The sequence below is a fragment of the Rhipicephalus sanguineus genome, chromosome 9 (assembly GCF_013339695.2).
Source record: "Rhipicephalus sanguineus isolate Rsan-2018 chromosome 9, BIME_Rsan_1.4, whole genome shotgun sequence".
Lineage (NCBI taxonomy): Eukaryota > Metazoa > Arthropoda > Arachnida > Ixodida > Ixodidae > Rhipicephalus > Rhipicephalus sanguineus.
The window spans coordinates 45,663,693-45,686,788 of NC_051184.2; the positions used below are offsets into that span (position 1 = coordinate 45,663,693).

A 23,096-nucleotide genomic window follows, 5' to 3' on the forward strand; every position below is an offset into this window, starting at 1 on the left:
CGAGCGTGAGCTCAAGTGCATCGTCGCTGAGGCCCGGTGTTATTTCCGACTCTCTCTGGAGCCAGACCGCGATGCGGGAGGGAAATGCGCGGCGTCCTATATTTAAGAGCCACCTACCTGATAGAAAACACACGTGGCGTCCCAGTCGCGCACTCCCAAGTCAGATGATAGCCGGCGACTCCAGAGGTACGGTCAACAACAAAATAATACAGACCTCGCGAACACGTGGCGAAATAAAGGCACTGAACAATTTTTCTGTGACTTCATGCCGAAACGACCGTCTACGGCATTTTCTGGCGAGCCGCTTGCTGTCAAGGTACGAATGCGCGGCATTCTGTGCGCGCAGCCGCGTCACGTTCCACCAACGCCGCGAAGGTTATCGCTATCTCGGCGCGAGATGCGCAACCAAATATTGGAGCAAAACCGAGAGGCGATAAGGCTTCCAACGCCAATCCTTGCACAGAACAGCGACGGCGATCGGTGGACGGCCTCCTGATCGCGATAATCTGCGAGCCCCCTGTCACAACAGTTGGTTCGCCATATTTTACGGCCGTTTGAGGCAAGCGCTTGTGCGTTCCGTATTATTTTGTGGTTTGTTAGTGGTAAGGCTATTTTACTATCGCGCACACCAGGCCCGTAGCCAGGGGGGGAGGGGGGCAAGGCCCCCTCCTCCCGAAATTTTTATGACACATGGCGTTTTATCGAAAATAAATAATAAAAGTAGGCGTTTTTCTCAAATAGTCAAGGAGCAAGTGCCCCCCGCCCCCACCCCGAAAAAGAGATGCGTCTGGCGCACATCTCGTAATCGTTGAGCGCCTTCGACGAAAGTGCGCTCATTGATGAGGAAAGCCTATTTAACTGCACTTCAAGCGAGTGGTTAATTGAAGCGCCCTCAGATACACTTCAAGCGAGCGGTTGCCGTCACCGTTACCGTGATGGCCAGCATTTAAAAGTCTAGCTGATATTATAGATCGCATCGCGATCCCGGCACAGTGCGATGCGAGACCAAATTGAAAGCGTGCTGCGGATCGTCAGTCATAAGGCGAGACGGAATCGAAATGAGGCGCCTTTAAAACGGATCGAGATGAGCGCGCGCTCAGAAGAGAAAGGGTTGATTGGAGGTTGGTGCGCCGTAGTGGGAGGAGAGGCAAGTGTGCGCGGTAGTGGGGATGCAAACGATGCGTGCGTCTTCTCTGGGAGCGGCTAAGGACTTTAAGGGGTATTCAGACGGGGGAGAAATGCTCGGGGGAGGCGGGGGGATTGCGGATCACGTGACCGCGACGTCACGGATTAGCGAGTGGGCGTGACCCCCCCGCGCCTCCTCGGAGGAGACGGGGACGTTTTCCCCGAAAGGACAAACGATCCCCCGGCGGTGGGGGATGTGGCGGAATTTCGGGCTCTTGTTTGGCCACATTGTTGCACTTGCTCCTGCAGAGAGCGGCAGTGGGTGTCCAGTCTGCAGTTGGGGTCATCTGTAGCTGGGGTCATCGTCGTCAGCAGCTGGTGAAACGGGCGGTACAAGCCACAGGAGTAGTCTGGTAACACTGGTCTCCCCCTCCGTTCGCCCCGTCCGTGTGAGTGGGGGGCATTTGTGGAGACTTCTCGCGAGTTGACGTCACTAGGCTCCGCCTTTACCCCCCGAGCATTTCTCCCCCGTCTGAATACCCCTTAAAAGGCGGCGCGCGCCCTATCTCGCGAGCGATCAGCGGCGGTTTGTGTGACCGATCGAATTGAGATAGCTGGTTGCGTTGTCTGCACCCTCCGCGCGCCGTATATACTGGAGCATAGGCGTGCGCACGGTTCCCCATCAGGGAGGGGGGGGGGGGGGGCGAGGGTTCATCGCAGCGCCCCCCACCCTACTAAGTCAATGTATGGGGCAGATATTGCGCCCCCCCCCCTCTCTTAGGTGACTAGAAGGGTCAATGTACGGGGCAAATTTTGCCCCCCCCCCCCCCCTCGTGCGCACGCCTATGTACTGGAGGTCGTGTTATCTCGAGGAAGTTCGAGGTCCGATGGTTCCAGGGCCGTACCCAGGAATTTTTTTCGGAGGGTGTTTTTGTGCAGAACGGCTAACTTTGACAACTCGTGGTTGCTGTGAAGGCATGCAAATATTTGACTATCAGCCGAAAAGTTAAAGAATGAAAAAATGTCGGGGGGTGTCAGAACCCCCTCAACTCCCCCTTAGTTACGACCCTGGATGGTTCACTTCATCGCGCTGCTCATCACGCCAGCGTTTTGAGAGCCAGCGTTCACGGCCATCGAACGAGATGCGTTCGGCTTTACCTGTGCGCATATGACATCATGTTCTTAAATCAGTTAGTGAATGTTTAGTTCGATATATCTATAAGCCAGACAAAACTGCAAACCTTCTTTTTGTGTGACTCTTTGATGCATTAATTGCCATCGCAATGAGTGCTTCACCTTCTCGCCGAAACTGACACCTTTGTTGCTTACGCAGCTTCCACTCATGGTTAGGTATACACTACAGCCTTACGTGTCCATTTAAATGTCAAAGCAGCAACTTCCAGTGAAGATACCAGAGAATGACTCGTCCACAGAAAATCACATTAATTTGAAGATATATACAGTCAACGAGGCTCGCAAAATAGGCTTGTTGGTAGATAATTAGAGCACTTGGTTGCAGCGCAAACTCGATACCAAGGCAAAAAAAATAAGGCACGAAGAAGCGCTGCGTGTGTGGTCGAGTTCGCACTGCAACCAAGTGCTCTGAAGATATATGCCTCAATAATTCCTATCGAGGTGGCGACTTAGCAACCTTGATATCCTGCGCAGAGTTGGGTATTTATATCATGATGCATAACCTATTCATTTTAATTTGAAATTATGTAGCCTCGATCTGCCCTAACCACAACCTGTTCATGTCAAATGTGGGCATCTAAGAAATATTATGACGGCTTTACCACTTTTTTTTTTTGCTGTCTTGCTCACCAAACATCTGCTTAATGAGATATTTTCAGAACTGCAGCCTAGAAGTATGGCCCGACACTTCTTCTAGTGTTCATTAAGCTTTCTGAGACAAGCTGAATAAGTACGCAAGTCAATAAAAACATAAGTCCTTTGACTTGTAATTAAGAAATGATCAAATCCTTTCTGTCTCTCTCTCAAAGGGGCTAAGAGCAATCAGCACAGAAATACAGGGCATTTGTTTGTGTAGTCAAATGTATCTTTGTGCTTGGAAAAAAAAAAAGAACACCTGATCAGTGGATAAAAGATATACTATGGGCGTCAAATGAAACCCAAACAGCTGCAAGCCTTCACGATGGTATAGAGCGCACCGTCCAGTTATCACCATGGGCAGACGCGCATATATGCGCATTGCTGCCGAACTACAGTGACTTTATGCCAAACCGGATGCGCGCGCCTGTCAGTGGTGATGACTAGAGGGCACGCACTATACCAATGCGAATGCTTGCCGCTGTTCGGGTTTCACTTGACACCGATAGTACACATTTGTAAGTTCTCACAGTGTTGTATAATGATGACATTGTTGGTGCCATAACAGGACAGTTCTGAAGACTAGCCAGAAGTCGCACAATGTAGAGCTGGTTGACCATGCACCGGGTGGGATATTCAAAGTGAGGTCACCAGTTTGAAATCATGTGAGTATAGCGTTACATGCGAGCTGTGCAAGCACCGGTCCCTCCTCGCACAAGACTCAAGGAACTACTGCCCTCATGTTTCCTACGTCGTCTCTTACACTACTATATAACGAAATCTGCTCCCACTGTGCCATTTTCCCAGGCTTATTCCAATCCACAGGCAGTTATGCCCACCGCCCATGATGTCTTCCTCTGCGACACTTGTAACAAAGCCGGGTTGCAGTACACTGGTGCACTATGTGCACGGTACTAGCTCCCCAATCATGTTCCTCCTTTATGATGCCCATAACTTGGCCGGACTGCACTGAACAAGTGCATAATTCAACTAAACAATGTGACTACACAACCGTTAATAAGAATTGTGAGCTTAGCTCAAATTGTGGTTCCATCATACATGCATGTTCAAGCTTTTCATAAACACCCAGTTGTTAAGTGTATGGTACATGAGCTCAGTTAACCACCCATGAATACCCAGCTTACATTCAATTTGAGCTCCGATTTGTATCCTCCTAATTAGCTAATATGATGTTGCAACTCGGTCATGACCTGCGATGCGACATTCTGTGTGACTGATAATGTTATGGTGTGTGGCAACTACTACTATTTTGTTTTTAATCATGAGCTTCAATTTATTGAGATGAGTTTTGTAAATGTAAAACACTGCATGCTTGACAACCACTTGAGATATAATGCAGGCATAACATCATTGAAAAACAAGCACAAAAAGAAGACGCAGATGTGAATGGGATGGATCGACATAACGCGCTGTTGAAGAAACTGCCAACTAATTGAGCATTTCAGAAGGGGGCATGTTTAATCAAGACCTGGCTCAAACCTGTCTATGAAATTCTCCTATAAATGGTTATTATCACAGCTTGCCCTGTGTAAGCATTTCTTCAAGTGCTTTTCATTGGTGTTATTCATGGGACGAGTTTACGTTCCTGCTAATTCTGAAAGTGTCATAATCAAGATGTAATGCAGTATGTGGCAGACTGAACATCTCTTCAAATCTCTAATGGCATTGTCATCTTTGATGTTTGCATGAATAGAAATCATCCTCAAAGAATATTTGCACAATAAACAACATGACTCCATGTAAGCCTAGCACAAAAAACCATCAACTCCTGTGCTACACGAGAATGCTGCCAGATGACTGAAAGATAATTGTTGTTGGGAGGAATGCCTCTGTATTTGAGTATGTACTCACATGCTGATGTAAAAACGTTCAAGGGACCTTGAGATGCTGTTTCAATTTTCCTGTGATAATTATAGCCTTTATAATATCAGAATGATTTCATTGCATGTGCCAGAGTGCTTTGTTTCATCATGAAAAACTAAGGCTGAGAAATACCCGCAATCTGAAAGAAAAATTCAGAAATGAAGACAACACGCAGAAACGAGGTAAAAACTAAAAGCAGGCACTGACACAAAATGCTTAGGGCATTAAATCGTGGGAGCGACAAACGAATTGCTAACCGCATATCGTTTGAAAGCTGTATCGCCTTCCCTTCTTCAACCTTCAAGGAAAGAAACCAGACTGATGCAAGAACAAGAATGATCACTGATTCTAAAGTGAAAGTGAAGAATATGACTGTTTCAAAGCACTGAAAGTCTGAAAAAAAAATTTGACTGGTATTTACATAATACTTGCATCTCACATTTAAAATTGAATGCCCTGCATAATATTTCCATCGTTCCAGTGAAAGACATAGCCTTACTCTGAGACAGGAAAAATTTCCTTTCGAATACAAGGCAGAAAGACTACATATGGTGCAAGATAACCATCAAACTTGCCATGCAGCCCCGCCGCCCCCATACTGATTGCAACACAGTCCCACATCCACTCTACATCCACCAACCTAATACTGAAACAGTTGCCGAACCATGCACGCGTTTATAATACCATTTACTTACTGTACCCTGTATAATTATGAACTGGCTGTGCTTATTCTCTTCCCTGTACTGTACTGCTAGTTTCTGTATTGGTTTGTATACTGCCCCCGGTAACCTCACCTCAATGCCTACCTCTTTGGTATCGATTTACTTTTTATTGATACTTGGATGTTTTTAGAGTGCATACATATGTCTACATGCAACAACCTTATGTGCCTGTGGTTCTCTACTTTGCTAATCAGCGAAATGAGAGCACCGCTTTCTTTTAATAGAATTCAGCTCTGCAAATGTAAAAGGGCTATCAGGCAGCACACCAGACACTGCAAGTAACTTTTAGTTTAAGTTATATCTATGTCAAAGACCTAACCGCAGTCTTGTAAGGCCATTTGGTGCGCACACTCTCATTTCACTCTCTAGCAGTGAAATGTGTCGCTGCCTTCCACAACAGAACGAATCCTTACTGATAAACCCCATTAAGAGTGCAAGGTCATGCCAATGCTTTCTGCCTGTTTAACCATGTTGGTGTTTGCGAGAAGAGCGCCATAAAGCAAGGGACGGAGAAAGGTGTCCGTGATGTGTGCACTAACAGGACACATGCTGCACTGAAAGAACGTGGCCAACATACCACTTGCGACATCCCAGTATAAATTCCATATTAAGCGTAAATGCCCTTTGTTCTTTGCTGCCAGACCTATCCGTAAGCAAAAACCAACCAACCCAAAAAGCCCGCCTTACTTGTAGCTCGACCAGTATCTCAAACATTCACCCCTTCTTTGGTCATTGCTCCGGCTCACAACAGATTGTCTTGTATCTCTTTTGCAGATGTAAATGGACCACCCGGATTTGTAACCAGGTGAGATCTTATTGACCTTTAGACTTGTTACACCTCTCGCCACATACACCCCAACAATTCTAAAAGCCTGTACCAAGCTTTCCTCAACATCATAACCAAGGCCCTTCCCAGAAATATGCCAATTGGCAACCAAGCCTGTGCATTCCTCTAATAGGTCCACAAATAAATGAATAAGAGACAACCACATCTCCTTAGCTCTTGGGTAAGAGCATTACTTTGGCTCATTACTCCTGTGCAAGGCCTTCGGTGTTTGTCATACTTAGTGCGTTGGTGTTGAATGCACAGGGGCGGCCAGACAATGGCAGTGATTGTAGCAAGCTATCTTCATAAGTTGTCGTGGTGAGCAAAAACGTGCACGTACTTTGCGCTACAAGCTGCTCATCTGATCAAGTCTCTTGCATGCCTTTGAGCTGAGCTCAACAAGATTTCAATTGTTTTTGTCATCAATAAATGACGCCTAACAAGCAAAAGACCACCATTTTTGCTCTCGCTTACGGCCACTCTTTAAAGTCAAATACATATAGGCATGCCAAGTGTGTTCTTGCCGTAGTACTGCCAAGCCATGTTATTTAGCAATGCAATTTGTCCTGCGCTTGCATGGCTCAAAACATTCTCCCCCGTGTAGTGCAGGCAAGTTGTGGAATGTGATGTTACGATCATGTAATCCACTGTTAGTAGTTGAGTGCCATATGGTACGTCACAACATGATTTGTACTATTTTGTTTTTACATAAAATACTTTTTAGGCCATTTCATACTGAAGTTTGTTCACGTTTCATGCTTCTTTTCCCTTTGTGAATACAAGTGTGCCATTACTAAGGCTTCTAGCTGTTCACTGATACTCTGACAACAAATGAATATGCATCCCCATGAATATCCTGTAAACAACGCATACAGAAAGGCTCCTAATGGCCATTTCTGTACAGCGTGCAAGAATTCATAGTTCCCAACGTAACAGAACATGCCATAACGTCGTCTACAAGCTTCAATTTATGTAGGTGGAGACAGCTGCGTATGTATCTGCTTACGCCAACGTAAACCAGTTTACATGCGGAACTAACTTGCTGCTATTAATCCGATATTTTCATCCAACAGTGGCCATCAGCTGCAAAACCCGACGGCTGCCAAGATGCTGCACTTCCAACAAACCACCACAGAGGGGGCACTTCCGACAAGGGAGCATCGAAAGTCGCGCGCTCGCAAATTCCACTACGAGGGGGCCATGCGTGTTGGCCTCGTGTAGTACCAACAACGTTATCCACAGCATGCAAGTGAACTAGAAAGAAAAGGATTAATTGGCACAAGTACAAATAAGACCACATATGAACAGTCGCCGAGGAAGCAAGCAGCCCGTCGTTCATGTATATATATAATGAAACTCGTGCCTTGCACCTTAGAAGAATGTCCTGTAGATAGAACTCAAAGCAACCATCGGTCGTTCGAAGCATGCTTTCGTGAAACTCATTTAGAGGCCTCTCCGACGAGGCCCCTCTGTGCTTAGATGTCATCATTGTATGTGTCGCGTCCCATCTGTCATGTCGACAACGCGTAGAAGCTGTTGCGCCATCCTGCTAAGATTGTAGAGATTCAACGTCAAATCAGTAGAAAAGCCGAAATAAAATGTTTTGTTCATGGTTATTCAATGGTCAATAACAGCAGCTTGAATCCTTCTTTACCTCATGAACATTATTTCAGGTCAACAAGCAACCTGCAAGCGAACAGTTGCAATTAAAACAAGAGTGACGCAATCAGTAAACCTGTCAAAGCTCTCACTTGAGCCTGTGTAGCACTGTGTTGCCAAGTCAAGCAGCAGCTTGCATTGCATTGCACAAACTTGAGTACAGACAAGAGTAGGTTTTTTTACTACGATAGTTTTGGTTTCTTACTCTAATGCAACGTGTGTGTCATCTTTCAGCAAACCTTTTCTGAAAAGCACGCATAAAAATTGAATAAGCACAGTAATATTCAACCTTTCAAGATAGTAGTCACCTCAGTTATAGAACTTGCATTAAGTTTAGCTGTGCTAGCCTCACCCATTTGTATGCCGGTAACGTGCAAATTAGAGTTTCCTCGACAAAATCTCTCATCATACATATTTGCTGCTACAGTGGGAGCTTGACCGATGTGCAAGTATTCACAAGACAGCGCAGAGACCTCACAAGCTCAGAACGAATGAAAGTTGAACTAATTGTAACTAGTAATTAGTAACTAGTTGAACTAGTTACTAAGTAAGCTAATTACGATAGGGATCTATCATAAGCGAATGTAAAGCTTGCAGAAATGAATGCAAGGGGACCAAGGTGTAAAGTTCCCTACTCTTATGCCCACATCTGGATGTAGTGCCATCGTATACCACACAAAGGAAGGAAATAACATTTTTTGAGTGCTACTAAATGGTTGCCAAAAACGCTCACATGTACTTAGCGAGTGTTATCGTAGTAAACGTCACTGTTTGGAAATCACATGACACAACACTTTATAAGAACTCACGCACAAAGCATTTATTGATTGACACCACGGTGCGTGCAAACTACTGTACGCATATGTACACAAAACATCAACGCCTCCAAACACTCGTTTTAAATGTGCGATTATTAAACGCTCTGCTGAAGCACCATCGTGTTTTGTTCCCCCGAGACCACGAACACAGGTGAGGTGACACGCACTTCATATATTATGTACATATATTTTAAAACCTCACTCAGAACGCAGACAACTACGAGAACAAATCGGAAGTTGCATCACCCAAAGCCACCTCCCCCCCCTGAATCTAGGACGGGAGTAGTGCTACTTTGGTTAGTTGCACTGCACAGCGAATTCCAGAGCAAAAGATTAAAGATGGAACAGACAAGCATAAGAATAAATGAAGAAATAAACACAACACTGAAGAGATCCACTCCAACACATTACAACTTCGCGACACAGCACACTGGAATCCATTCCCACGATATCTGGCTTCACCTGGAAAATACAACCATCGTCCGACACGCTTCCCACCACTGAAATAAGCTGATCAACTTCCACATTGAAGAGAATGGAAAAAAGCAGAGAAAATGTTGAGCACAAACAACATTCATGGAAACATGCAGTTACACCCGAACTGCTCAACACTCACATTCACTAGCTTCAGCTGATGTCATCCGTACATCTTAAATTGGAAGTGGTAAAATAAAATTACTCTAAACCCTCAAGAAGAGAATGATAATCAGCTGTGTTTCCTGCGAGGACACAGAAATTGCTCAAGAGCAATACAGCACGAACTGTGGGCAACTGTGGCACCCACATACATTCAGCTTCGCTAAAAATTTATATTCCAAAGGGACGTCTCTACTTTCCAATCAGGCAAGAAAACCCTAGAAGCTGTGTAAAAAAAAAGGGTTTCCGATTGTCAACAGCCATTTTTAAGTACACTCCTAGGAAGAAATCGCAGCTGTTGAGTAGCAGGTGTGGTGATTAGTGCGAGGTGCTTTCTACAAAGCCGTCCACATTTACAACAAGAGCGTGCAAATTGGCGGCGAGTTCGCATTTAAACTTGCAATGTCACTCAGCCCGTTGCAGCTTCCCCTAACAACTTCCTTGTTCATATTTTGGCACAAGTAACAGCTCTGGGATGTTTCCAAGTACATAAGGCAGCGATGTATAATATATTGAAGAGTTAATATACAAACAACCTGTACAAGACAATTTCTCAGCCCACACAACAGGCCTAGGTGCTTTAGACTCAATGTGACATGGCCTAAGATGATTTGTATGAACCCGGTCACATAGCTTTGAAACGTACGAAACGTTCACTTATTTTGAACACAAAAATAAATTCCTGTGATATGCAAACAGTCGTGCTTTAAACGAAATGCGAGACCTGCATTTGCTGATTATGCATGTGTAAATTTCGATAACACCTATGTGGCCAGGATTCACTGTCAGGAGAAATATGACCGGTGAGACGCAGGCACCGTCCACCATGCTCCCAGGTAGTACTGTACTGCCCGAATCTAACAGCTGTGTCACCACATCTAACAGCTACGTAAAAACCTCACGTCAACAACAGCTCTTCACCGAAGATTTCGAGGGAATCTAAAGCACATGTATGTGCAAACAACAATGGTATCCAGTTGATAAAGTCGCGGTGCCCCGAAATAAATATGACACATGCTAATGTACTGAAAGGCAAGCCAATGCCTCATTAGCACAGGTAACTTAGGACAACGGCGCCTGTCCACGGACGTTTATCCGTCAATTTGCTTGCTGCACGCCACCAGGTCTGGTCCAGAGCATGGCAATATAAGGCTTGGGGGGCAGCTGTGACGATGAAATTAAAACACTCGACAGTGTTTGCCTCGCCAACGGAATCTAAAACGCCAGCCCAGGATGCCTTTATCACACGTTACCGTAAGTGCAGCGCACGACATGATTCACACTGTAGTCCATGCTCTTGCACAGCGAGTCAAGTTCGCCGCGCTAGCGAGGACTAGTCGTCCGGCGAGAACCTGTGAGCCAAACAGTCACGCTGTACGAGGGATAAGATTACGACACGTAACCCCAAGTCTCTTCTCACGCAACCCTGAGAGCACAATTTTGAAGTCCCCTTCTCTATGTACAGACATGATGATGGGGGCACAACAGTTGAAAAGACTTGTTCGTCGCTATAAGATGAGTCGCACTCTGACGATGCTCGGTCAGAGCTTGACGCCGCTCTCCAACGTATGAAACTCAGTAGGTGGCACCCTGCTTCCAGGAGTAAAGCGAGAGGGTGTTCTTGGCGAGCGCGGCCAGACCCCAGCCGAGAGGCGTCGTGACGGGGCACACGTCTAGCACGGGGTTGGTCACTGGCAGCTGGTGAATGCGCTTGCCCGACGAAGCGTCCCACACCATAACCTACGCAAACAGAGCAATTTTGTCCCCCTGTCAATGCAACTTACCTGCGCCTGTATTCCAAATGAAAAAAATTTGCACAAAGGCTCTACTCTACTTGCGGATCTACTCTACTTGCGGAAGAAGCAGAACAAGAGTACAAAAAAACAGACTAACTTCTTAAAATTCACGTAATGAAAAGTAACAGTATGAAAAAAATGAACAGTACAAGGGCTAATTTCACAGCTGAAATTCGTAACCATCTTAAAAGTCAACTTATGAGCTCACTGAAAGCTACAAATAGTGGCATGAGATTGACAATTTAAAAAGTTAATTAGCAATTCTCAGTTCATTATGCCTTCAGGTGAATCATCAGGAAAGTTTCTCCTATCCACCTCTGTTATGAATTTTCTATATTCTGCGATTAGTAGTCGGAAAGTCGTCGCTAAAACAACCCGTGTACCTAAGCACATGGCAGACATGAAATGACCATGTCTTTGAAAGTGATCAGGTGAGAACACTACCTCCCGGAGTATGGATAACAAAACGTCATTTAAAGACAGAATACTGGTTACCATTTGCATTTTTTCCTTAAACACGGCTCCCTATGAGTCATACACAGAGCCCTGCATCTACCGTCATTCCAAGCACAGTATCTGTCCATACCTGTTTGTATGACTCATCACCGGCTACGGCCCAGAAGTTAGCGGCATCGTCAGGGTCAAGGCAGATGCACGATCTCGACAGTTGCACCTGAGTGGGGCCTCCGTTGAAGACGTGAACGACGTTGAAGGTACAGTGGCTGCCTTCATCCGCCATTGGGAAGAGCATGTTGCATATCTGCACGGAACGGGCATTTCCCAGGTCCAACAAGGAGAGACAACCATTTAGATTTCACAGTTAAAAACAATAGTTAATTTTACTTATCTCCATATACTGGGAAAGAAACATAGCCTGTGTCAAAGAACAAAAAAGGCAGCCATTTATCAAGTGGCTTAAAATGCGTTACGAGACAATTTCTGCGCATTCAGAGAGTGCTCCGACACAAATAAAAAAGGAAAGATATTTTGAATGCAAAATCAATGCATGCGCGAACATTAAGCAGAAATGGAATGTCAACAACAACTCTGTCTTCGGATTGTTAGATCCTGAAGTTTTCAGAGATGGGAGATCAAATTTCAGACGAGGAACAGATCACTTACCGAGTGCGTCATGTAGGGCGTCCTAGCACTTGGTCTGCAGCTCATCAGTAGGTGCCGCGTATTGTGTTCGTAGCTGATAGAGATGCAGTTGCCTGTGGAAGGAGACAAAGATCAATCAATCAATCAATCAATCAATCAATCTTGTGAACCTCGGGGGTAGTTGGTAGTCTGGGGAAGCTTCAAGAGTGGAGTGATTTTGTGGTATCTCACCATCACCATGCGATCCCTAACCAGGAATACATGGTGCCCATCAGGCCTCTAGCAAGGAAGGCTCTGATCAATGGTCATCGCCTGGTTAGCAAAACCATGGGCTGTGCTGTAAGCCCAGTTAATGTGAAAGTGACATGGGTTGAGGTTCGATGCAAGAATTCACTGCACTGGGGGGACATGCAACCTTTCGTGAAGTTACCTATTACATGTAGTGTGGCTGTGAGGGGATGGTGCTATGGCCAAATGCAATATCTGCCTCCACGACCATTTCCACTAACGACGTACTAATTGACACACTGGTCTGTAGGATTCCAATGCAATCAACTACCACCAGGGTGAAAGCTGATTGATGCCAATGGGATGAAATGTTATGTTCTGCGGCATCAAAAAGAGCACATCCTTGTCATTGAAAAGGTGCCATGGAGGGCATTCGTAAAGGCAGATGCCCCGCACACAAGCTGCAAACAGATGCAGGTCGATCTCAACACCAGGAATATGCATCACATCCATTACAAAGTTCAACTTGCTGCCTGGTCGACGTCTTACAATGTAATGTCACCAAAACCTGGAAACACTGCAAAAGCTGCTTTCAGGTGACTGCAAGTCTAATTTTATTCTACCCTTTCACTGTAACAGTAGTTCAGGAACAGAGTGTTTTATCCATTCAATTCCTTAAACTAACAAACACAGCAAAAGGCAGTAATGATCATCATTGAGTTGCCAATGTACTATATCACGTCATCAGAATTCCGTGTCATCCCAAGCTGGTCACTGAGTCACACCATGTCATTACCAGCCCAGTGGTTTTGCCAACGTTGCCTCGGTGGTACGTACTACATACTCAGTAATATAGTTAATTTAACTGAAGTCAATTCCTTGCAGTCGGGCTATGACACAAAGAAGACACACAACACCACCACTGAAGATTGAACTCCTTTCCCTAGACAGTACTAAATGAAATACTGTGTGACATTGGTGCCATGAAGGAGTCAATTATGGTGTTGCTTTCTAGTATTTCTAATGTCACAGAAGCAACATTACAGTGTGTGAGGTCAACACTGGGTGCATCGCAATGAGGTTCACAATGACAGCCTGGCTACTGCGGCAGTAAATAAGCCTGTTGTGCGCATAGACCTGCAGGACCTTTTGTGGCTTAAAATCTGGCCACAACCAGATGTTAAGTCAGGTGACAGGCCAGCATAATGGCAACAATCAACCACAAACTGCCTTAACCACTGCAAACTGTGAGATGAGCTGGGCTGCCAATCAGCAGCCATATTCGAGACAAACCCAGGTGATATCTGAAAACACTAAAATTTTTGCAAGCTTTGTATGACTCGCCCACCCCTATTTCAAATGCAAAAATCTGCAGATTTAACATGTCAACCATGTGAAACTAAGCTTCTTCCGCGGTCTAAAATTTGATTGCAACGAGCCTCTAATGGCATGTCCCATGCAAAACAATCCTTGTGGCTCTTAGAGTCAGAAATGTGGAACTTGTACAAAAATATGACACGAGCATGAACGCATCCTTGTAGTACTCACCTTCCGTGTGGAGAGGGTGCACCTTAAAGTCTGTGTCAGCCTGCTTTTCGAAGAAGGAGCACATCTGAAACTGGGAGACAAGTAGGCCTGACGGGCACCTGTTGGAAGAAATGAATGGATATTCATATACTAGCAGTCAAATATTATTTGAAAGCTGGAAGCAAGGATATATGTATAATTTAACCCCTTCCATACATTTCTCTGCAGGCACCTCGCTTTGTGTTTAAAGGGGCCATGACATGGTCACCCAAAGATTTGTGGTTTTCAGCGAAAACTAGAAATAGATGGTCTATTATGCCTATACAGATTTCAAAAGTGGACCGTAAAAGAATATTTCAGTACAAAAGAAGCCCTAGAAGTCGCCGGCTGTAAACCCCGCCCACCGCTGGCGACCGCCATTTTGCTGTGGCGCGTGTGCCGCCACGTGCAGCACGGAACGGAGCCGTCGACTTCTACCAAAGTATCCAGCCGCTGCAAATCCTTCAATTTCAGTGCCAAGCTGAAGAAAGCTCAAATATCTCGATATCACGTGCAGCTGACCACGGAACAATATCGTTCGCCGCAATGCAGATGCTTGCACAGCTAGGTGCTTGTTACGTCACGGCTCGCGAGTGCACCAGTGTTACCTGACTCTCGGGCCGCTCGCATGTTTATAAAAATATTCGATTATAAATTAAGGGCTCGACCAAATGCGCCAAAATTTCGCCAGCTTATTTGTGAATGCACAAGGATTAATCCACATAACACAGATTATGATCGAAAATTGGGTGTCATGGCCCTTAAGATGAATATCAGCTGCAACTGTTTCAAACAAACCTTGAGAGCAATTGAAGCCTACGTGCAATAAGTGTAGTACGTACAATGGGTTTCAGGAGGGTAAGACGAAACCAATAATGTGTATTCTTACTCTTCTCCAAAAGCTTACTTAATCAACTTGACATTCAATCTTACACGTACTGTTATCGCTCAAGTGGCACACGCCATTCTAGACAGGCTGCCTGTCTAGAATGAAAGAAACATAATATATATCCTGCAAGATGTCTGGTCTATAAACTCCTGCTTGCAGTTGTATCTCTTGCACTAAACCAAGATGTAGCTTCACAAAATCTTCATAATTCTGTTGCATCAAAAGAACTTCTACGAACAGCTCTACTTCGCAACTGTGAAGAAGCTGGCTACAGGCTAAAGGATACCAATAGCATGTGTAACAAACGAGAAAGCTACGTCACCTGTCTTCGGCACAGGACGGCCCCTTGGGAATGTGTTGCATGGCCACCACAGGCTCGTATCGGTTGGTCGAAGGCAGCTTACAGACGGGCTCAGACGTCACGCGCATGTCGTACTTCAACACCGAGCCGTTGCGGAGGCCCGCATAGAAGCAGTTGCTGTCGTCCTTGTCCCACGCACAGCTCCAGGCTTCCACGGGCTGGTGGTAACTGTGAGACAGAGTTGTCGGTATGCCCATGACATGACTTTGATATATCTTATTTTGCGCAATTACAAATTTTCGCCATGAGACAATGCGCGGAAAGGCAGAGTTCTCTAGACTAAAGCCTTCGTCTCTGTGGAGCACATTCACTTTGTGAAGGAGGTCATAAACCACCCCTCGGGCATGGTCAGAAAACACGTCCTGCGGATAGCAGACACTGCTGTGAACCGTTAAGCCAAATCTTGCAGTCGTGCACAGCAAGGAGAGTTTAGAAGCGGAGCACAAAGTTGCCATTTTCTCAGGCACCCTCTTTTCCTACGGAGGCCTGTGCTCACTCTCTTTGGAGCTGCCAGCACCTGCTGTTTGACGTCGAACAACAGACAGCACGGTATTGACCCATAGCCAATATAAACAAAGAGCGGCGTTTGGACTAGATGCGCTTCTTGCCACGGAGTGCCACCACGTCCCCATCCCGAGTGTGTCATTTTTTAGTTGTTTCTCACTTCATACTACATTGGCTACATGTTAAAGGTTGGCTAGGAGCTTGTAATTCCACAGCAGTGCAAACCGGTGGCATGATCACCACTGCCGCTTGCATGGGAGCCTTGTAAAAGTATGTCCACTGTAGAGTAGGGGTGCGCGAATATTCGAACATTTCAAATACCGAATCTAACAGCGTTCTATTTGATGCGGTACTGGAATCGAATAGGGCATATGAGAAAGAACCGAATACTTTTCGAATACAGTCGAACCCACTTATAACGATCTATCGGTTATAACGACCATATTTGGGTGCACTTACGATTTTCCAATGCTAACCATTGAAGCTGCGTCCACATATATAGCGAACATTTTTCAAAGCCACCTACTTTTACAACGAACACTTCAGACATGGTCGCGGTAAAAATATGGCGCATACGAAGCGAAAAAAAGTTAAAACAGGCCTTCTAAAGCGCGAGAGGGGGCGCGCGCTCGCGACTAAGATATCCCTGATCGGCGAGCACTGCATGCAGATTTCGGACGCTACGAGCGAGGTCGCTCACTTTCCAGCCTTTTTCTTCGGTGGCAGAATGGCAGTGAGGAAAAAAAAAAAGAGGCAGCATGAAGCCTTGCGGTCAGCTTTCGCACGGTGACCTTTCCTGACGCCGTTCTCTGTAGCTACGACCACCTACGATGAACCAAACAATGCCTTGGAACGCAAAAAGGCATAAATGCAAGAAGTGATAACCGCGATAACTTTCCATCGCATAAAGGTTCACTGCGTCCCTAAACTCGTCTACGCCACAATGTGCCGCAAAAGTTCGTCCGTCTTTTCGGTAACAGAGACCGGTCGATCGGTGATAATGATTTCCGCGCGATAGCGGCTTTGCCTTCGCGGATAAGCATCAGAAAAGAGCGAAGGCGAGGTGGCGGCCGTCGATGAACGTGCAGTTATGACTTATAGCCGACAGCCTTATATCACAGTCATCTGCAGATATTTGCTCGGTTGCGCGTGTGGCGTACGCCGTACACTGTGCAGATTGATGGCGGTACGAGCGCGCCATGCTGCCGTTCGCAAGTTCGCCGCCGTCGCGTAGAGCGAAACCGCTTTAAAGTGCGCGTCGCTTTGTAGAAACGAAAGTAGCTTGCTGTTGTTGAGCGGTGCGGGCACCGAAAATCGTCGATGCACTGACAGCGAGCGTATACTGCGTGTTTGACTACGTGACAACTCAAGTGCGCCGCGCATCGCCGTGCAGGGCCGCGAGAGCATCGCGGAGACGTAGAGTGCGCGTTGCTTGCAAAATGCTTGTTTTCGCCGCGTTGAACGAACAGGCTACTCGCCGCACCTGTGCACGGTCCGGAGTGAAGCTGGCACGAAGAACGTACAAACGCGCGCATACGGCATACAGCTAACGGCCCGGCAGTGACTCCGCGAGCCGAGTAGGCAACGCGCTGCACGCAACTAGCCAGGGATGATCGGCTCCACATGGCAGTACCGCGCTACAGTGAAACGGTGTCAGTTCAGTGCAAAGGCGGGTAATTCACTCGTTAGCACGTAGCGGGCGTCGCTTCACGACGCGAAAAGGCTTAGCTTGTCACCGGAGGGTTTGTTATAACACTTTAATAAAAGTGCAAAAAAAAAAAAAAGAAGGCTTGGCCGCTGAGTGCACTTTTTTAAATTCGAGTCCATATACAACGAACTACTGATATAGCGACCACTTTTCGCGACACTTTGGAGTTCGTTATAAACGGGTTCGACTGTATTTTTCTAACAATAAGCACCGATGAAAAAACCTCAAAAGAACGAAGCGTTGGAACAGAGAGAAGTAACGTTTCTAGTTTTAATCATTGGATTACCAAGATGCATGCAGCCCAAGGTTTTACAGGACGATCGCTGCTAGATTGATCACAGGATGAAGGTGTTTTTGCTTAAAACTCCAGTGTCGCCGAAGCAACAGCGCAATCAATCCACTACATCATGACATTCATGATGATGTTGACTCATGAATATAGCTTAATATTTATATATGAGTTTTATTTAAAATTTGTAGGCAAAGTACCACGTTGAATACTGTAGTCACATCTGTATTTCAACCAGCAGTTACAAAATAATTCGGTTCTAAAATTCACTATTCGCACACCCCTGCTGTTGAGGAATCGTCACTTAGAACGGAAGTGAATGAAAACCTAGTAGTACTCAGGACTCATTCATACAGCTTCACCGTCTCTGACGAATCAGTTGCTCAGATGGGATTTTTTAACAGCCATGTTGAGGCTACACATTTTGATACTGCCGAGCGAGTTTGACAAGCCCCCTCGCTGGCAAATATGTTTTATGATTATTTGCAGCGAACGTCACTCATCCTTCCCATGTGACAGCCTACAAATGATACTACAGTTGAACCCCTTCATAAGAGACCTGCACCGGGGAGCAGTTCTTGTCCCTTGTACGAGGAGTCTCTTATCAGCGAGGTTCAACGTTCTGATTTTCTGATCAATCACTGTGCTGATGTAGGCACACTGGTGTCTCTCATACCCAACTGCTTGTTAATCAGTGCCCCTTATAAAGGGGTTCAACTATAGTGGTAAAGTGCACTCACTCAAAGTGATACTAAGCCAGGCTACTACTAGATGACACAGTGAAGAGAAGTCCTGCTGTTGAAATGTTTGCTCTAGACTGAAACAACCCTGGTTCAACTGCTCTCGATTTCAAACCACCCCCTTCCTATCAACCCACTTTGTCTTGATACAGTGTTCTAAAAAGACGAATCGTCAATGTTTCCCAATAGCGAGCTTGCCGAAAACAACCAAAGTTGCAATGCGGACTTGTTGATATGGCATTTTTGATTACTACTGTAGCTCAAATAAACAGGGACACAAGAAAGGCACATGAACATGCACGCATAGCACCATGTATGCGTGTTCATGAGCCTTTCTTGTGTCTCTGTTTATTTGGCGCTACTACAGTAAGAATTGCTGAACAGTTACTCATACTTACGTCTGGACAACGCTGTTGCTTAATGTGGCAGTGAGCTTGACAGTCTTGTCATTGGAGGCCGAGAGCACGAGTGCGTCTCGCTGGTGGAATGCGATGTCCTTGATTTCACCCTTGTGGATCAAGATGTACTCTGATGACTTTAGGTCAAAGAGCGAAACCTAGCAAAAGAGGATACAGAAAGAGCGGTAATTTCAAATGAAACGAAACAGTGACAAATTGAATTGGGTTAGGTCAAACAAAAAAAATTGTGAGGTTTAACATCTTAAAGCAACACACTAGCTGTAAGAGACGCCGTAGTGTTGGGGCTGTGGATTCAATTCGACTAGGCGAGGTTCTTCAAAGTTTACCTAAATCTAAGATGCATGTTTTTGCATTCCGCGTTCGTTCACATATGGCCACCATGGCAGGGACACAAACTCTCACCTCATGCTTATCAGCAGAATGAGATAATCACTGAATTATTACGGCAGGCATGGAGTGTGTAAAGTCAGATTCCACATCTTGGGACAAATACCTGGGAGTACTGCCCAAATGCATGAAGGATACTGTAACTTCTGCCTGAGAAGCCGTTTGACTAAATGGCTTGGATTCAGTAATTGTGGCTCATCAATACAGGCTGTACTTCAATCAATCCTTTCTGTTTCCCATACGTCCCCCATATTTACATTAACTAGTTTTGATGCCACGGCCGGGAATCAAACCCGCACTCATGTGCTTAGTGGTGCAACACCATAGCCATTATGCCAACCTGCTGGTTGCACATATTCCTCATGCAACAGCACATCCACACACCTTGCGGAGGCCGTATCCACTGAAGAGTCCACTCTTGCTCTGTGATGCCACCAACAGATTCAGCAACCCCGAAACGGCCAAACTTCGACACGAAGTGTTATTGCCGAGGTCGATAGCACGGTCCAGCGTGAACTTGCCCGGACACCGTTGTGAAGAACTGCTCCCAGCACTGAAGTCGCCGTGACTTGTCATGGAAGAGTCGAGCCTGCGAGTAGTTCCAGGAGCGTAGCTCTTACAGGAGGGCTAAAATGTAAAGCTACAACTTAGACTGCTAAAGGATTGTTTCAAAAGTTACACTAACGCTCATTGTGGAGAGGTTTAATGCAAGTGGATAAAATACAAGCAGGTTAGCTTAAGTGGCAAGACTGACCTCTGATGACTTCCAGGAGGGAAATATGCCTATCTAAATTGAACTTAATGCACCTTATGAGGGTCCCCTTTAGTGTCCCAAAAACACTACCACTCATCAGAGATGGCACATGTCGAGGGCACAATCTTGAACATGTCACTCCTCGGCATTACCTCAGAGATAAGGAGTAGTTTAAACATCTTGGAGGCGATGTACCTAGGTATATTATAGTGACAACCACCAGGTGCATGCGTATTTGCTTAGGTGCTGTCTGAAGGCTGCTAACTAGAAAACTATGCCATTACCAGCCCTGCAGCCTTGCTGAGACTGCTTTAGTGGCAGACACTGCTCACTCATAACAAGTTTACAAAAGCAAAATTTTACTGTCTTTAGCCATTGACTCCAGCAAAAACAACAGCACTTTGGAAACGCTGTTGTCCCGAGGCGCACCTCATTCGCTTGACGTTGGCGTACTCAGACTTGACCTTCTCGTAGTCATTCAGCAGCAACTTGTACTTCTGGCGCATCAACTCGGCATCGATCTCGGAGCGCTTGCGCTTCTCCCGCTCTGCATTCAGCTCGCTCACCACCTGGTCTAGCTGGACGGTGTCCAGTGCCTGCAATCAGGGTGTCAGAATGAAATGTTTTTCATTTTGGTTTTAGTTTCGTTCTACCGAAAAAAAGTTTCGTTCCATTTCTGTGCCCGAACAAAAAAAAGTTCCGTAACGGTTCGTAATGGTTTTCATTTGTATACAGAAATCTTTAATTAAAGTAACAATAAAAACGTAGCATTTCATTTTCTCATAATTGAATTACAAATTCTCTGAGCAGGCTCAATGCTTTGCGTCAAGGGACTGACCACGATCTCAGAAGCAGCACGCCATCGAGTGATATGCGAGACCACTGTTCTGGTAAAACAAACTTCAGCACCGCAAATGCCCTCTACCAGCGCCTCCTCTATTTTTCTGTGCCTGGGCGAAGGAGCGGAGCGCAATGGGAACCGACCGTCGGCGTTAGTGCGGCTTTTAGCCGCCGGGCGCCGCCACCGTAGTAGACCCGCCGACGCGTCGTCGCTCGCGGAAACGAATGCCGCGGCTGCATTCGAAGCTGTTATATGGTTCAATTTTAGGCTGTATTCGCGTTGTTGAAAGTATAATTAAGACTTGTAAACTGGAATCATGAAGCACTTGTCGTTCTGGGCAACCAGCCCATTTTGAAGGCATATGCCTTTCGCAGCTATTTGATCGAGACGCTCGCGCGTCGTCTGCTAGCCCGACACCAAAGAGCGCATGCCAGTGATGCGCGGAAAATGGTTTTGTCACCGTTACGTTCGCTTGACTGAGAGTCGGTTTTTGACTGTCTGAAAGTTGATTTTCGAAAGCAGCCTCTGCCAAGAGCTAATACTGAAAGCTTGGGCGTTAAAGTTCCTCGATGCGTGCTACCTTCTAGCACACTATGCGCAAGCCTGGAGTTCATGCGCTAAATAGCATGAAATGTCACTAGACTGCTTCCAGGGATATACGTGATCGCCCGTTTCCTTCGTAAAGCTTTTGAGAATTACATTTGTTGCCAACGGGAAAAAGCAACTGCTGGTGCCAGAAAAAGAGGAACTATGCCAAATGATTCCACCATTTCTGAGCTTAAACCAGTTAAATCGTGGTGTTACGAAAAACAAACAAAAACAGCTACATATGCCGCGCGCTTCCTGCAACACTGACCGATGTGTGTGAACAGACGTTGTCGTTCAAGTATAAAATCGTAGTGCCGACTCTCAACTTGAGCCAATGTGAAAGACGTGAAAAACGGCGCGGCCTGTTGTCAGTTGCTTGAGCTCGTCTTTGTATTTGTCGACGGATTGTTGTAGCCTCAGTATCTGGCTCCTCAGGTATCTCGGAGGGAGGCAGGAAATGATCAATATGCTGACTGAAAGAAAAAGAAGAAGATGGCTTTCGCCTTTCAGTCGTCTTAGATGAATGTATAAGGGACCCTGTGAGATTTTTTTTTCCTTTAACAATAAAGGGAAATAAAAAAAAGACAATCGTGATTTCTTTGAGTTCCATTTGCAGAGAGGAACAAACCAGTGTGACATACTAAGGCATTGGGGCGGTTGAAATAGCCTGAAATAGAAAATAAAATGCGAATACTATCAAACTCGAGTGCAAGTATCGAACCGGCAGCACGGACTGACAGACTGCCTGCGGAATACGTACAACGGGGTTCGAAAGACACGGGAACATGCGGCATCTGCATTCTTTGCTGTTTCGCATTTATTTTCAAGTGGTTATAGCCTGGATGATTGATGAAAAGACGACGTCATCCATGACACAATAAAAGACCATCTAGCATCTTTTTATTGCCACCACGGTTAGAGCGTAATGAAAACAGCGCGCCGCTATGTTCGCGTTTCTTTCCATCCCCCTGTACCTGTGAAAGCTTGCAAGAAGCACAAATGCAATTAAACTCGGATGCAAACACGAATTCGTGAGCTTCGCGATACGCGCGGCCGTTCAGTGCCAGCTTCCCGTAGTCTACTTGCACAGCGCCACCACGCGGCAGCGGCGAGCGGACACGGAGCGCGCGCTCGACGGCCCGAGGAGAGCGTTCGCCCAGGCACTGAAAAATAGAGGAGGTGCTGCCTCTACACACAGGCCTGTGTGACTGGCACAAGTTACACTTGCGTTAATATAAACAGCTCCGGTTGCTACACTTATTGTTTTTTGGAAAATTTGTTTTTGGAAAATTTTGTTTTTGGAAAATAACACACATTTACTTTGGAATCCCTGCCTAAGATACACGCTAATACTGTCCCTTGAGATATGCATTAATGCTCACGTTGCATGACCTCGGTTGTTTTGAATTACCAACTTTTCCCCTA

At 45.9% G+C, this 23,096-nt stretch overlaps 1 protein-coding gene and 1 long non-coding RNA gene across 3 annotated transcripts in view; one reads left to right on the forward strand and one right to left on the reverse strand.

Moving 5' to 3' along the window:
• LOC119405093 (uncharacterized) overlaps positions 1 to 7,635 on the forward strand; it is a 34,553-nt gene extending 26,918 nt beyond the window's left edge. The window contains exons 2-4 of one of the 2 annotated variants that reach the window (XR_005186418.2): positions 3,524 to 3,620; positions 6,336 to 6,366; positions 7,461 to 7,635. This is a non-coding gene — a long non-coding RNA (uncharacterized LOC119405093). The remainder of the gene's footprint in view (positions 1 to 3,523; positions 3,621 to 6,335; positions 6,367 to 7,460) is intronic. The other variant, XR_005186419.2, reaches the window with a different exon arrangement.
• A 1,209-nt stretch (positions 7,636 to 8,844) lies between these two features.
• Positions 8,845 to 23,096, reverse strand: part of LOC119405094 (E3 ubiquitin-protein ligase RFWD3) — a 29,163-nt gene continuing 14,911 nt past the window's right edge. Inside the window, exons 6-13 of the mRNA XM_037671879.2 lie at positions 20,672 to 20,838; positions 19,873 to 20,077; positions 19,081 to 19,238; positions 15,403 to 15,609; positions 14,174 to 14,271; positions 12,419 to 12,510; positions 11,883 to 12,056; positions 8,845 to 11,240 (exon numbers count right to left, since the gene is read on the reverse strand). Coding sequence (XP_037527807.1) covers positions 11,076 to 11,240; positions 11,883 to 12,056; positions 12,419 to 12,510; positions 14,174 to 14,271; positions 15,403 to 15,609; positions 19,081 to 19,238; positions 19,873 to 20,077; positions 20,672 to 20,838 — 1,266 coding nt within the window. The 3' untranslated portion in view covers positions 8,845 to 11,075. The remainder of the gene's footprint in view (positions 11,241 to 11,882; positions 12,057 to 12,418; positions 12,511 to 14,173; positions 14,272 to 15,402; positions 15,610 to 19,080; positions 19,239 to 19,872; positions 20,078 to 20,671; positions 20,839 to 23,096) is intronic.